We start from the raw sequence: 15,625 nt of genomic DNA, 5'->3' as shown, positions 1-15,625 counted from the left end.
TCAGAATACCCCAAATATAACTGCATCTTTTGGAGTCTGCAAACTTGGAGAGTGTAGATGATGCCTCTTGGAAATACGGCAGAATAGTGAAAAGCAGCAGCAGCAGTCCTCAAACTCTTGCTTCATTGCCTCCCCACATTTCCAGTGACTATTGAAGAAGGAAGATGTAGAGCTTCCCTCTGTTAAAGGGAAATGTTGGAGATAAATGCTGCTGTGCTGTGCCCAGAGAATGGCACTCTGCACATGCTTGAAAGTGCTCTTATGTTCTGTATGTATGCCAGGGCTGGGCTCTGGCACTAAAACCTAGTGGGAAGAGGGAATGGTGATTACACCAGTCTGGGAATTGTTGTTTGTGGGGAGGAGGGGGCAGGAATAACAATACGCAGAACAATACTTCCCAGGATGTATTTTTTTTAGGGGTGTGTGTGTGTCGTGGTTGCTTAAAGGTAATGATACTGCTCCGAAGCAGCATGGCCCAGCTTTAAATGCACAAGGATAAGGTGCAAGAACTATAATCAGCCTACTATTCAAAATCTGGACATGTTCAGCTTTTCAAAGACTGCTAGCAAACCCTGGACGTTTACGTGCTCAGGATAGGGCCCCCTGCTAGGCTCTGCCTTTGGTGCAGCAAAATCCAAGCCATCAGACTGCTGCAGTGTGAGCCCTTTATCGTTCCTTGCCACTTCCCCCCATCCTGCTTCTTATCCTTACCCGTACCTTTTGGTTATTGCCTAGCAACCACAAAATGCAGTTATGTTTCTCCATGGATATAGCAGAACAGCCTTCCTGGTAAGGTGTGATCTTGGCACAAAGTTGCTGACTTCCGATTCCACGTGACAGGGCGGCCCCTGCACCTTGGAGAGCTGTGCAAAAGCGGTTTCAGCAGGCATGCTTGCCAGAATTCAGATCCCCACTCAGACATAAAGATATTGTGTGTGTGTGTACGCTAGAGATAGATAAGATATAGAGCTTGGGCCAGCCAGTCTCTAACTAGCCAACTTCACAGGGTTGCTGCAAGGATGAAAACACAGAGAGGGAGAACCATGAAACCCTGAGCTCCTTGAAGGCAAGGCAGGATATAAATTTAATAAAGCCTCCACAACATCATAAACACATGGAGAGCAAGGCCACATGTGCTGTTCCCCTCTGGGAGAGCGCTCATCTTGGGCGGGGTGTGGGTGTGTAGGCAGTGGCTGTCCCCTGTTTATTATTTGAGTTTCCTCTACAGACCTACAATTGTGCGGAAGATAATGCCTGCAGAGGGCTTTGGTTTTAGCCTTTCTTTGTCTTCGGCACGGTGTTGGTTAAGACATGCCCCTTTAAACTGAATTGCATCACTAAGAGCTGGAGGGAAAGTTGAGACTTGGTTTCTTTGCACAGGTCTCCTGCAGAGTTTGCACAACCTACCGCTCCCCCCCCCCAATGATAAAGGGACCCCCTTCTTTCTTCTCCAGAAAACTCAGTCCAGCTCTGTGCGATAGACAAAAAAAGGGGTGGTGGTGCTTGGCCCAATGAAAGATCACACACACACACACACACACACACACACCCCACCATCCATTTACCTGACTTAAGTTTACAGTTCTGAACCTATGCGGGGGCAATGGTCCAGTGGAATGCACCCAATTTCCAGCAGATGTCAGCATTCTCTTTTCCACTGCCACCCTTTCTGCAGATAGATTTAAGGAGACAGCTTAAAACAGAGCGGGTACATTTGATTATATGTTTCCCTACCAAAAAATAAATAAATAAGCAAAAGCCAGAATTATTTGTATATTTTATTCATTGTATAAAAGGAAAAAAAAAGATCTACAGTATTCCCCAAGTTACGTGGAGCATTTATTTAAAAGAAAAGAAATAGAAACAGAACAAAAGAATTAAACAGTGCACACGCACAGCCCTTTCACCTCCGTGGGTTATGTATCATACAAGTAAACAGGGATTCTTAGTTCATATAAAAAGATATCTACACCAGATAGACTTGTTAGTATTCACAGCATGCACACACGCACACAGACACACACGCACACACACCACACACACAGCCCGACTTAAAGCTGAAATGACCTTATTTGTACCAAAACTTTACAAAAAGTAGTTTTATACTAGACTATAAAAGAAGTCATGAATGTGCTTATTAAATCATGTAAATATTAACCATTACGAGTGATATAAATAAAGAACAAAAAAATGGTTCTAAATGTAGGTTTTGGAGTGCGGAATAAAAAAAACCTTGACTTGGGGAAGCACAAAGTATTCCAATTCTGTTTCCCAATCATGTCCCTATATCAGAAGGGGCAGCAGGTGTGTGGGTAATGAATAAGGTATTAAACCAAAGGTCCTACATGGAAAACGGGCACCTCTCCTTTACATACATCAACTCTCACTCTCAATCATCCCCCACCCCACCCCGCTTCTTCTGCAGTTAACACCCAAGACAAACTAAAGAGTGTCATTGGGGGGGGGGGGTCAAAAGAAAGATACACTACTATCAAAGCAGCATCTCCACCAGGTTGCCACCATTCCGTGAAAATGCCCCATCAGTGCCAGGCACTTTGGGGATGATTTTAGACACAGATCTTCACCCTTTCCATGTGTCAACCACAGTTGTGCCTGATGAGTTCTGCTTTAGTGGTTACTCCTGGGCTTCCTTGCGAGCCAGTTTGTAAACCTCTGTCGGTCCATCCACGTGGGTTATGGTGGTAGTGAGCTGAAGCTCTTCTCCACTGTTTACTCCCAGGTCTCCTGGAAAAAATAAAATAAAGCCATGTTTCAGACAAAAGCTCAGTCTTGGCATGAGGGCAGTCATGGAACAGGCCTCCATGAGGCCTTTGGAAGAGTAGATTCTTTTTGAAAAGCTGGCAGTAAGGGAACACCTTTTTAAAAGTCTGCATCCAACTTTAAAGCAGAGATTTAAATCAGGAATTGTCTTTGAGAGTTCTGTTTAGAGGCAGGATTTGGTATGTAAGAACACTTCCTTAAATTGATCAGTACAAGCCAAAGGAGGTGATTCCACATGCCATTTCTGGGTGACAATGATCTAGCCACAACTGGGCACAGGGAGACTTTAGGTTATAGGGGTCTACTATTTTAACTAAAATTTTTGAGGTGAAATGGAGCCAGTTGTGAAACAGTGTACCTCAAATACCAAACCAGCATGGACTTAATCACAGCTTGTAGCCTTGAATGCTTTTGGCAACCAACTTTTATGAACAGGCCTACGCGTCACTAAAGGAAAAGTGGGTTTCTGTCTGAATACATGCTCAGCTCAGGATTTTGTTTTCTGTACAGGGACTTAACAATCCTGTTGAAGGGGTTAATTAGCTAATCTGTTGAAGGGGTTAATAGAGGAAAATAACAGAATGGGAAAAACCAGAGATCTGTTCAAGAAAATTGGAGATATGAAAGGAACACTTCGTACAAAGATTACCACAATTAAAGACAAAAGTGGAAAGGACCTAACAGAAGCAGAAGACATCAAGAAGAGGTGTCAAGAATACACAGAGGAATTATACCAGAAAGATATGGAGGTCTCGTACACCCCAGGTAATGTGGTTACTGACCTTGAGCCAGACATCCTGGAGAGTGAAGTCAAATGGGCCTTAGAAAGCCTTGCTAACAACAAGGCCAGTGGAAGTGATGATATTCCAGCTGAACTATTTAAAATTTTAAAAGATGATGCTGTTAAGGTGCTACACTCAATATGCCAGCAAGTTTGGAAAACTCAGCAGTGGCCAGAGGATTGGAGAAGATCAGTCTACATCCCAATCCCAAAGAAGGGCAGTGCCAAAGAATGCTCCAACTACCGCACAATTGCACTCATTTCACACGCTAGCAAGGTTATGCTTAAAATTCTACAAGGCAGGCTTAAGCAATATGTGGACCGAGAACTCCCAGAAGTGCAAGCTGGATTTCGAAGGGGCAGAGGAACCAGAGACCAAATTGCAAACATGCGCTGAATTATGGAGAAAGCTAGAGAGTTCCAGAAAAACATCTACTTCTGCTTCATTGACTACGCGAAGGCATTTGACTGTGTCGACCACAGCAAACTATGGCAAGTTCTTAAAGAAATGGGAGTGCCGGATCATCTCATTTGTCTCCTGCGAAATCTCTATGTGGGACAAGAAGCTACAGTTAGAACTGGATATGGAACAACTGATTGGTGCAAAATTGGGAAAGGAGTATGACAAGGCTGTATATTGTCTCCCTGCTTATTTAACTTATATGCAGAATTCATCATGCGAAAGGCTGGACTGGATGAATCCCAAACCGGAATTAAGATTGCCGGAAAAAATATCAACAACCTCAGATATGCTGATGATACAACCTTGATGGCAGAAAGTGAGGAGGAATTAAAGAACCTTTTAATGAGGGTGAAAGAGGAGAGCGCAAAATATGGTCTGAAGCTCAACATCAAAAAAACTAAGATCATGGCCACTGGTCCCATCACCTCCTGGCAAATAGAAGGGGAAGAAATGGAGGCAGTGAGAGATTTCACTTTCTTGGGTTCCACGATCACTGCAGATGGTGACAGCAGTCACGAAATTAGAAGACGCTTGCTTCTTGGGAGAAAAGCAATGACAAACCTAGACAGCATCTTAAAAAGCAAAGACATCACCTTGCCAACAAAGGTCCGTATAGTTAAAGCTATGGTTTTCCCAGTAGTAATGTACGGAAGTGAGAGCTGGACCATAAAGAAGGCTGATCGCCGAAGAATTGATGCTTTTGAATTATGGTGCTGGAGGAGACTCTTGAGAGTCCCATGGACTGCAAGAAGATCAAACCTATCCATTCTTAAAGAAATCAGCCCTGAGTGGTTTCCCACCACCATTTCAGCAGCCTCCTTTAGAAGGGGTGGGACAAGGGAGAGAAAGCCTTTTTGCCACTGCCTTGATGGTGACACTGCCTATCAGCCGGAGACCGACCAGCAATTACAAAACAACTTCCACACACCTTACACTCAAAGAAACATAGGAAAGAACCTGTTTTATCAGGTCAATGGCTCATCTAAGTCTAGCATCCTGTTCTCACCAAATGCCTATGGGAAACCCTTCATGATTAGAACAGGAGGCAGAATGATCCCCAAAACCGCAACATAGGTTTTCCTCAGCTACCCTCAACATAGGAACATCCATTAGCAGTCACAAGTCCATGCTACCAATACAACTAGGCTACCAATGAGAGGCTACCCAGATTTAAAACACACAGAAGCCCCTGCATTCTAAAAAAATAAAAATACAATAAAATAGTGAGGTGACTTCAACCCAAGCCACTGCTGCATCAACCCACCATTCGATTGCTCTTCGACGTAGTTTTTGTGTGAGGGAGCATACAAGAACATCAGAGCAAAGACGTAAAGATTCCACATCCCGTAGATCCCTGTGAAAAAGGCACTGTTCACTTGGACAGTGTAGTCGCCCCATTTCCAGCTGCCTTCACTGACCTACCCAGGAGAAAGAGAAGGTAAAACCAAGTGAGGAACAGAGCAAGCAGGAAAAACAACCGGATCCCAACCACGCCCTTAGAGAAACGGCCCTTTCTGTGCTGGAAATCGCGACTCCCATTCCTTTTCCAGAGTCTTCATTCCTAGGCGTGACCTTACTGGTTTGCTTTCTCTACATACAATGACTAGAAGAAAAGGAAACAGGGCCAATCCTATCTTGAACCATGATGGGCCACGTGGCTCAGGCGGTGGAATTGTATGCACCATTTGACACTCACAGAGCTGGCCACGCACTACAGCCACACTCACATGATAGTTAGTTGTTAGGAGACTTCTATTTCCCTCACAGAGCTACACTTCTTAAGAGTGTCTTAATCATGGGTAGGCAAACTAAGGCCCGGGGGCCGAATCCGGCCCAATTGCCTTCTAAATGCGGCCCGCTGAAAAAGTTTCCTGATGCCTAGTCTTAACAGTCAATCCTTCTTCCAAGGGAATTCTGTGCAAAGCTGTGCAAAGGGAAAAGGTCTTCAAACAACTTTCAGCGCCCTTAACAAATGGCAGGTGACGTCATCTGCAGCACTGCCAATGGCATGTTACAGTTTTTAATTCCCTTAACGGCATTTCAAACTGTAATTTATCGCCACTGCAGCAAAGCAGCAGAGGCGCTGGCACTTTCTGGGTGACTGGCTGCAGTGTGTCACTTGGAAGAAGGAGCTGTTTCTTAATAAGGGAGCATCTGTGCTTTGTCAGCAGCAAGCAAGCAGGTGGAGAAGAGTGGAGTACCCCCCCCCCCCCGTTTTGTCAGCTGGGGGCAGGAGGAGATGGAGGGGGCCCGTCTCAGGTGGCACAATGCATTGTCCTGCCCCTGGAAGCAATGCAGTGTGGGTAAATGTTTCGTGGGGAACACTTCCAGGCCCAATTCGCCCATGCTCTCCAACATCTCTGCTACATGATTAAAGCTCCAATAACCCCCCCCCCCCAAATGCACACAGTCTTGTCTCGGAAGAATAAGCAACCCAAATTCTGAACGCAAAGGTTATTTGTGGATTCCAACAGGTCATTAGTGAAGAACCAGATGAAAGCCCTTACCCAAAAGCACCATAAATTTTCTCCACCAGGTTTTAAAAGGCCACAGCCCAACCACCACGTAGAAACAATGGGGGAGGGGAGGAACTCTGTGGAAAGTCATTTTTAGGATACTCACCTGACTGACGATGAAAAATATAATGGTCATGGCTGCACATGCTAATGTGATTAGCATCAAGAACTTGAATCTGAAAATCAGCCCCTAGGGAGACACAGAAATGTAACAAGTGTGTGTTTGGGGGGAACTTAGCTTCAAATATTTCAAAGATTACTGGGAAAGCAAGCAAGAGGGAGACAGGTCAGCACCTTTAGTCTCAAAGAACTTTGCTGTCAATATCCTTGTCTCTTCTGATGGGATAAGCCTTTGTTTTGCTTGCCACCCTTAAAGCTTTGGCTTGGTGAGCATTCAACATACAGCATGTTTAACCCTTGCTGCCTGGCAGCATCTCGATGGAAGGTAAGAAGAGAGGGATATAAGATGACCACGGCAAGTGCTGGACCTTTCACCCAGCACAGGGCAGGGCGGTGTGCCTTCCCTGGCTTCCCAATGCCGCGCACTGCTGCCGCCTGTTACCAATAAAGGAGGGCAGGTGAGCTAGCGGGGAGCAGCTGAATGGTTCTGCTGTGTCTGCACCGAGCTACCTGCTGCCTCCCTGCTCCACAACGGGCAGCGACACACACATTGGGAAGGCATCACACTGAGCTCCCACACTGCCCTACCAGCCGCTACCAATGCAAAGCTTGAAAAGCATGGCCAAGGAATGAAGGAAGGGGAAGGGGCTCCCGGGACAATTGCTTGAGCAGTGGCTGCAGTGCAATGGAAATCACTCACTGGGAATGCTTATTCGCCACTGCAACTCTTATTTTTGTGAAACCCCTCGGGCTGCTTTGTGGAATCCCAGGATTGTTGTTTCGGTGTAATCAGGTGTTGGGTTGGGTTTTTTTTTGGGGGGGGGAGAGAATAATGCCTTCAGTAATGTCCAGGACAGTGATTTTTCAACCAGTGTGCCGTGGCACCCTGAGGTGCCTTGAAGGACAGTCAGGGGTGCCATGGACAGCACTAGCTTCCATCCCAAACGCTGGTGTAGCTGTTAGTTGCAGCAGTCCTGGCTACAAGCTCCGCAGGTGAATGGTGCCTCTGGGGCTGGCCAAGGGGTGCTGGTTGACAGGAGGTGAGGTAGCCTCCGAGTAAGCAAGCAAGTGGGTGAGGGAGCCCAGCCAGCAAGCCAGCCAGCCAGCCAGCCAGCCAGCCAGCCAGCCAGCCAGTGCTCTGGCCTTTCCACCATGCAGACCTGCAGCACCCGCTGAAGCCTCTGAAGGTAAGATGGTGGCCTCACATCCACCTTCGGCCAATCTCTGTTGGGCCACTAATGCTGGGGGCATCCTTTTCCCATGCCCCTGTGGGGTGGCATGAGGAGGCACCTCTTTTTGGGGTGTGGGGCAGCTCAGAGACCAGGGGTGGCTGCAACTGCTGTCTGGAGGACTCCCAAGGAGAGGAGGCTGAGGGAACACTCCACAAGGGAGGGTGTTCAAAAAAGGGTGAGAGGCTGCCTCTGCAGGCAAGGGGTGACAAAACTGGGCTCCTGAGCCCCACGGGGGTGCTGTGGAAAGAATGTAGTTGCTCAAGGAAACCATGGGCAAGGTTAAAAACCTCTGGTCTAGGAGGTCCAGACTTGGCACTGTTAAAACCATCCTGTATCTTCTCCCCGTGAAGCCCTTGTTAGTGGCAAAACAAGCTCCGCTCTTCGGTTACGATTCACTAGTAACCTGATCAGAATATCAATGCAAAGTGGCCTTTTAAAAAGAAGACATTACTGTCCAGGCTCCTTACCTCATAATGAAGCCTGCGCACTTTGCTCATTGCTGGGAGGCTGGATTGCTTGCCACTGATATTTCTGAACACTTGAAACACCATGAAACACAGGAACAAGAAGTAGAGGCAGAGGCATATTCCAGCAACGATAATAAATGCCATCTGAGCAGTAATGTTAAGTTACTTGACATACACACAGTAAAACACGAGGTGGAGACAGCAACAACGGGCAATTCAGTTGGCTTGGCGAAGTTAACACAACATGGCTCTGTTCTTAAAGATAAGCTTGGTGTGTGTGTGTGTGTGTGTGTGTGTGTGTGTGTATTTCATTTACTATGCGTGTAAAAATGAGGCAGAGCATACAGGAAGTCCCAGACCTGATGTGCTGTTATTGTTCCCCATGGCTCTTGACATGGCATTGATGTGGGATAAAATATTGAAAACGTCAGAAGGCTAAAACAACCTCAGCTGGAATTGTCAGTTCTATTCTGCTGGATCACAGAGAAGATGCTCAGAAGCAGCAGCCACCTTGAAATCTCAAGGAAAGGCCTGCTGCATGGAGGGGTGTGATGTAGCCAGAGCAGAACATTAGCCTAGTAAGAATTTAGCGACCATTTGAAAGTGCTTCTGGCCCAGGCATGTGGTTTCCAAAAATGAGCAAGCTCAGCAGAAATGTTTTTAGGTTCACAGGCATGCCAGAAAAAGGCATGGTAAGGAAAACCAGGAGTGGATTTCTGCTGTTGTGCTTCAACAAGTAAAGGTAAATGACCCCTAGACAGTTAGGTCCAGTCAAAGGTGACTATGGGTTGTGGTGCTCAGCTTTCCGGTTCATGTGGCCAGCATGACTAAACCGCTTCTGGCACAACGGGGCACTGTGACAGAAGCCAGAGCGCATGGAAACACCCTTTACCATCCTGCAGTTAAGGTAAAGGTAAAGGCACCCCTGACCATTAGGTCCAGTTGTGTCCGACTCTGGGGTTGTGGCACTCATCTCGCTTTACTGGCCGAGGGAACCGGCGTACAGCTTCCGGGTCATGTGGCCAGCTTGACTAAGCCGCTTCTGGCGAACCAGAACAGCGCACTTCCTGCAGTAGTGGTACCTATTTATCTACTTGCACTAGTATGCTTTTGAACTGCTAGGTTGGCAGAAGCCGGGACAGAGCAATGGGAGCTGACCCTGTCCCGCAGATTGGAACCGCTGACCTTCTGGTCAACAAGCCCAAGAGGCTCAGCAGTTTAAACCCCAGAACCACCTTGTTGTGCTAGAAACAAGATTGCTGAGCTGAGTATGTGACCTGGCCCTTAACTCTCAGTGTATGTCTGCTCTCTTGAGCAGATATGGTTGGCGAACCTTAAGGTTCCGGCAAAAATAACCCAAACAAAAATACCCTCACCCCAAAAGCAAGTGGATTCCACAAGCCTGAAGTTTACCTGTTCCTGATTCAGTCTGCAAACTTAAAAGCACAGCAAAGCCATTCAAATTTTATCACCGCCCTTGTAGCTTGATAATTCTAGTCACTTTTGTGACCTCCAACTAGCTACCTGGGTAAACAACCAACAACATTCTTGTTTCTTGTTCCAGTAACATCCCCATAGAAAGCAGCCTCTACAGGAGAATCATCATCAAATCAACTGCCAAATTCATGAAATACATTCAAAGGATACCAGAGGTGGTCCATAATATTTATGTGAAAAGTTCCTATCAGTTTGTCCATGTCAACGGAGTCAACAGGTTTTTCAGTATGTTCAGAAAGTCCCTGAAGAAAATGCAGCCCCTTTCCCAATACCCTATGACATGCAAAATGCACAGCCTTTGTTGATGCGAACAGCGAAAGGATACAGCCAGTTCAGTGCCAACATCTGTGGTCCAGATACTGTAGAATGGATTTTTTAATTGTACCCCTCTGGAAATGGAAAGGAACAAGCAGATTAAATTATACACGGCAAAGTATACAATAAGGCAGCAATCCTCCTTGAGATCTGGAAGGACCAGAGGCAGAGCAATGCTCAAGGAGAGCTCTGTTGGTTTCATGCAAGCAAAGCTTGACTCTATATATTGGAAAATTTCGAAGAACATTTACAGCTGGAACAGTGTTCTGGCATTAATAATTTTCTTATTATCATAAGCCACTTTTTATAACTAAAAAAACTAAAACCAAACACATTATATGAACCCTCTTAAAAATAAAAAGTATCCACAGTTACCTCTCACACATGTCAAAGACAAAGAGGCAGAAGGCGCCCACAGCTATTGGTCCAACTTGTTTCCAGTAAGCGGAGAAATGATTTCGTTCACTCTGATCCTAAAAATATAATTAGGAGACAACAGAATGATTTGCAGATGGGTAGTAGGAATAATAGTAATTTATTATTTATACCCTGCCCATCTGGCTGGGTTTCCCCAGCCACTCTGGGCAGCTACCAACAGAATATTAATAATAATAATAATAATAATACAGGAGAAGGAGAAGAAGAAGAAGAAGAGATAAAACATCAAACATTAAAAACTTCCCTAAACAGGGCTGCCTTCAGATGTCTTCTAAAAGTCAGATAGTTGTTTATTTCCTTGACATCTGGTGGGAGGGCGCTCCACAGGGTGCCACTACCGAGAAAGCCTTCGGCACTGGCCCTCAGTGTCCGGGCTGAACGATGGGGGAGGAGACACTCGTTCAGGTATACTGAGCCAAAACCGTTTAGGGCTTTAAAGGTCAGCACCAACACTTTGAATTGTGCTCAGAAACGTTTTGGGAGCCAATGTAGGTCTTTCAGGACTGGTATTATGTGGTCTCGGCGGCCACTCCCAGTCACCAGTCAGGCTGCCACATTCTGGATTAGTTGTAGTTTCTGGGTCACCTTCAAAGGTAGCCCCACATAGAGCACATTGCAGTAGTCCAAGTGGGAGATAACCATTAGGAAAGAAACAAAAATAATGATTTAACCTGTGTATCCAATGTGCCACTCAAGCAGGTGAAGAGAAAGTATTACTGAAGCAAGCTTTGAAACAGTGTTAGTTCCTTAACACCATCTCTGAGGATGAAGTGGGACTGAGATGACCAGGGATCCATTTGTGATGTCATCTGGCGCAATTTGGGCCCCGAATGCCATGCTAGTTCCAGGATGGTGCAGCATGCAGGGTTTCTACCAGTCCCTTATCCCGGACATCATTAGCAGTGGGGCTTGGGATGTGGTGGAAGCCATGCCATGTGGCTCCATCATGTCCTGCTGCTGCCAGGCCAGGGTTAGGATTGCTCTGCCCACCTGATACGACTTACAGAATTACCTTCTCATCTGCTTCAAATCCATGGACTAAAAAAACCTCATACATTCATCCTACGTTTCTGATTGCCTGCCTTTATTCTACAGAAAGGGGGTGGGGGGCTTCTAAAATATTTACTCCAAGGCCAATAAAATACACAAACAAACAAACAAACAAACAAACAAACAAACAAACAAACAGTATTATGCCGAGAAACGATCATACCCACCATCATATGCTCTCCACAAAAGATGATCCAAAAGGACAAAAGCATGGCGTAGAAGATTCCTTGGCGAATATCTCCAAATAGCAACATCCACGTCCAGTCAAATCCAATAGAAAACCACTCTACTGGAATATTTATGAAGGTCATAGAGATCCCAAGAGCAAAGATAACTCTGGAAAAAACAACAACAACAACAGTGCTTTCAGTGCTCCCTTTCAGGGAAACTGCTGCTGCATTCACCCCAATGAAAAATTTGTGAGGAATTTAATAATGTAATGTTGGGGATGGGGAAGGAGAAAAGCCAGAGGGGGGAATCCAAAAGGAAGGAGGAGAGCTCTGAGCAGAGACAACATTCCACACACACACACACACACACACACACACTCTAATTATACACTGGCCACCTGACTTCTTTTCAAAGAAGCTATAACTTAATGCACTCTTTGTAGAGAGCAAAGGATTCATAGCTTTGGTAATAGGATTCCTTCTTAAAGCAGGAGGCTACACCTGTGTTATCTATCTTTACTCACTTTTCCAGGAGTACAGGTGGTCGCGTCATCAGCATGATCCTCCTCCAGTACCAAATCATGATGATGAAGATGCTCGGAGTAAGGAAGGTTTTCATTGCAAACCAAACCTTTGTAAAGCCTCCGTTCTGATGGATACCCTGGAGAAGCGAGAACAAATTGAAAACGCTGCCTTTCTTCACTTTCCCGACATTAAGATCCATTTGACATTAACCTTGCAACAAACATCGTGAAGCTCAAGTAACAACTATATTTGGGGAGGGAAGAAAGAAGAAGAAGAAGAAGAAGAGTTTGGATTTGATATCCCGCTTTTCACTACCCGAAGGAGTCTCAAAGCGGCTAACATTCTCCTTTCCCTTCCTCCCCCACAACAAACACTCTGTGAGGTGAGTGGGGCTGAGAGACTTCAGAGAAGTGTGACTAGCCCAAGGTCACCCAGCAGTTGCATGTGGAGGAGCGGAGATGCGAACCCGGTTCCCCAGATTACGAGTCTGCCGCTCTTAACCACTACACCAAACTGGCTCTCTGTGAAGAAGCCGGGCGCATGAAGCAAGTTCTTCAATTAGCCATTTAATCATGAAAATATTGTAACAAACAGATTAACTTCATCCTGGAGTGAATACTTTGAATAATCTTTTTATATGTAACCGACAAAGAATTGGAAGTAGTTTTAATTTCTCTCTTTGTTTTCTTCTTTCATTCTTACATTGTTTTTATCTTCTCTTTTCCGTGTGTGTGTGTGTGTGTGTGTGTGTATATATATATATATATATATATATACTCTGGTCACTGAGGAAATTGTACACACAAGAAGGATAATGGCTGGCTGGTGAAAGACCCTGTGTGTGAGAGGCAGGAAAGGGAAGATATTTGGGGGTGGGGGGGGGAGAGAGAGAGGGGGGCTGGGAGAAGAAAAGAAAGCTCCCAGGTGGAGCTTGGAGAGTCCACCCCTTTCTGTGTGAGACAAGAGTTCAAGATTTACCTTTGAGAGAATACTTTGCATTTTGTCTTTCTTTCTTTCTTTCTTTCTTTCTTTCTTTCTTTCAATTTAGATTAGCTTTTTATTGTATTGTATTATGAAAAATGTCAATTTTTTTATGGGGTGGTGGTGGAATATTAACTTCCATATTAGATAGTCCCAACAAGAGGATCAAAATGAGACCAATACTTACCGGTAAATCCCGCAGTTGTAATCCAGTCCTGGTATACCTATTTTTCTCAATATCCCCCCCCCCCCGCGGCTTTAGCTCCTCCAGAGACCTCGAGAAAGGAGGTGTTGTTTCTCTGGTGGAATTCGCACACTTTCACCCAAAGGCAGATGGCATGTGACAGGCAAAGGCTGGTGGCCAGGCGGAATTTCTGGTAATCAAGAGAGCCATTCCTAGCACAGCAAGTGACAAGCTAGTTAATGCAGTGGGGGAAGGGGAGGATAATAGCTGGAGCAATGAGAGGGAGAAATCCCAAGGGAGCAAGGAGGCTCTGAGCAGGGACAGCATTCCACACAAGCTGCCTAATTATACACTGTCACTTCGTTCTGAAGAAGCTGTAACTTCATGCACTCTTTGTAGAGAGCAAAGGATTCATATTTTTGGTAATCTGGTTCTTTCTTAAAGCAAAATTCAGGAAGCCACATCTGTGCTTATTTCATTCATACTATAAAACTGTGGCTTAGTTCTCCTGACTGCCCATTTTAACATGAAAAAGAATCTTTAAGCAGAATCAAAACATCCCAGAGAGTTCATTCATTAGCCTGTTGACTAATTAACTATTAGTCTGTTGGTTGACAACTCTGGCTTCTTGATCCGTTTACAGTCAAATTAGCTAACAGGAGGTTAAAAGCAAGGTGGGGGGAACTGCTTTACTTGCATGAGCAGAATTATTACACATGGATTTCAGAGGTGCATAAACAGGATTATTACATGCTCACTTTGCTGTTAACTTACCCAAAATTCCCTAGAACAGAGCAGCGTTCTTTTTTAAATAAATAGAAAGCTGGCACAAAAATACTTAGGAGGTATCTTGGCAGGTTTGCCCATCATGATGGGCGTGGTATGCCACCAGCACCCATCTTTCTAATGTTCCTATCTTATTCCATTCAACAAATCAGAAGTTAAGAGTCTCCACCTTACAAAGGCTATCCCATACAAAATATGTTTTGACACCCTAGCAATTACAGTTGCTTTTAAGTTTAAAGGGAACACTTACCACTAGACTGATATCTTTGATTTCTCCAATTCCCACATTGATGCGTTCCCTTTCATTCACAGGTAGACGGATATTGATAAGGTAGAACTTGTGAGCAACAGTTCCAATCTCCATGAATGGAAGCACCTCACAGTCATAAAACTTGCCTTCATTCTCTATAGTCTATTGGAATACCAGGAGAGGGAAAGAGACAACCATCAGCATTGGTTTTTCAAGTGCTCTTAAAATGCCTACATTTTGTAAAATGGCAGATTATTTTAGCTCAGGAGGGTACTAAAAGATAGAGATGTTTCTTTAAAAAACACACACAACCCCCCCTGCTCTTCCCACATCATTAAGTTTAGGATTAGGATGCATGAAACGTAATAGAAATAATATAACATGCATTTTAAGTAGTACTTTCCCCTCATTAATTTTGCCTTCCACAAATGGTAACTAAAGGTTCAAAAATCAGCTGGTACAACTATTGATGGGTAAAATATCCTTGCCGTTCCCACTTGGGGTGGGGGTGTTGAATCATGAACATCTGTGAAAATAATATATGGGAAGTCCAAAGCCACATCCAAAAGGAGTGTAGGATGTTGAAAGCTGTGGTTGAAAAAAGCATCATGCAAACAGTTTTTTTAAAAAATAGTCCTTTGTTGATTTTGCTTCAAACTGTTCTGCTATTTACTTAATAAACTATGACGTAGCAGGAGAACTTGTTCATAACTTATGGACAGAGTAAAGTCTCCCAGGCAATGGGGATACACTTTGTGTGCTCACAAGAGACGTTCTCCAAACCCCATTTTGTCTGAGATGGGAGACCTAAAGATTGTGCTGAAAAGCCAAAGCACAATCTCATGGGGACAGCAGTTATCTTTAGCGGGGGGGGGGGGATCCTATTTTACAGCCTGATGAACACACATCTTGACATCAAGGCTCTTACACTAGCAGTTTCAATAAGATTTTCTCTAACAGATACTGTGCAGGTAGGCTCTTGGAACAGCTTATCACTGACTTTAAATTGTTTTTTGAACATTTTAAATAGCTATTTTGAACTGTTTTTAACTGATATTTTTATTGTTTT

At 44.8% G+C, this 15,625-nt stretch overlaps 1 protein-coding gene across 1 annotated transcript in view; it reads right to left on the bottom strand.

The window, feature by feature from the left end:
* Positions 1-1,760: 1,760 nt before the first annotated feature.
* Positions 1,761-15,625, bottom strand: part of WLS (Wnt ligand secretion mediator) — a 40,323-nt gene continuing 26,458 nt past the window's right edge. The window contains exons 4-12 of the mRNA XM_033151845.1: positions 14,557-14,718; positions 12,355-12,491; positions 11,828-11,996; positions 10,548-10,645; positions 10,183-10,246; positions 8,361-8,504; positions 6,648-6,731; positions 5,290-5,443; positions 1,761-2,745 (exon numbers count right to left, since the gene is read on the bottom strand). Coding sequence (XP_033007736.1) covers positions 2,636-2,745; positions 5,290-5,443; positions 6,648-6,731; positions 8,361-8,504; positions 10,183-10,246; positions 10,548-10,645; positions 11,828-11,996; positions 12,355-12,491; positions 14,557-14,718 — 1,122 coding nt within the window. The 3' untranslated portion in view covers positions 1,761-2,635. The remainder of the gene's footprint in view (positions 2,746-5,289; positions 5,444-6,647; positions 6,732-8,360; positions 8,505-10,182; positions 10,247-10,547; positions 10,646-11,827; positions 11,997-12,354; positions 12,492-14,556; positions 14,719-15,625) is intronic.

The sequence above is a fragment of the Lacerta agilis genome, chromosome 6 (assembly GCF_009819535.1).
Source record: "Lacerta agilis isolate rLacAgi1 chromosome 6, rLacAgi1.pri, whole genome shotgun sequence".
Lineage (NCBI taxonomy): Eukaryota > Metazoa > Chordata > Lepidosauria > Squamata > Lacertidae > Lacerta > Lacerta agilis.
The sequence above is the reverse complement of the archived record's forward strand: the minus strand, read 5'-3'. Positions and strand labels throughout refer to the sequence as shown.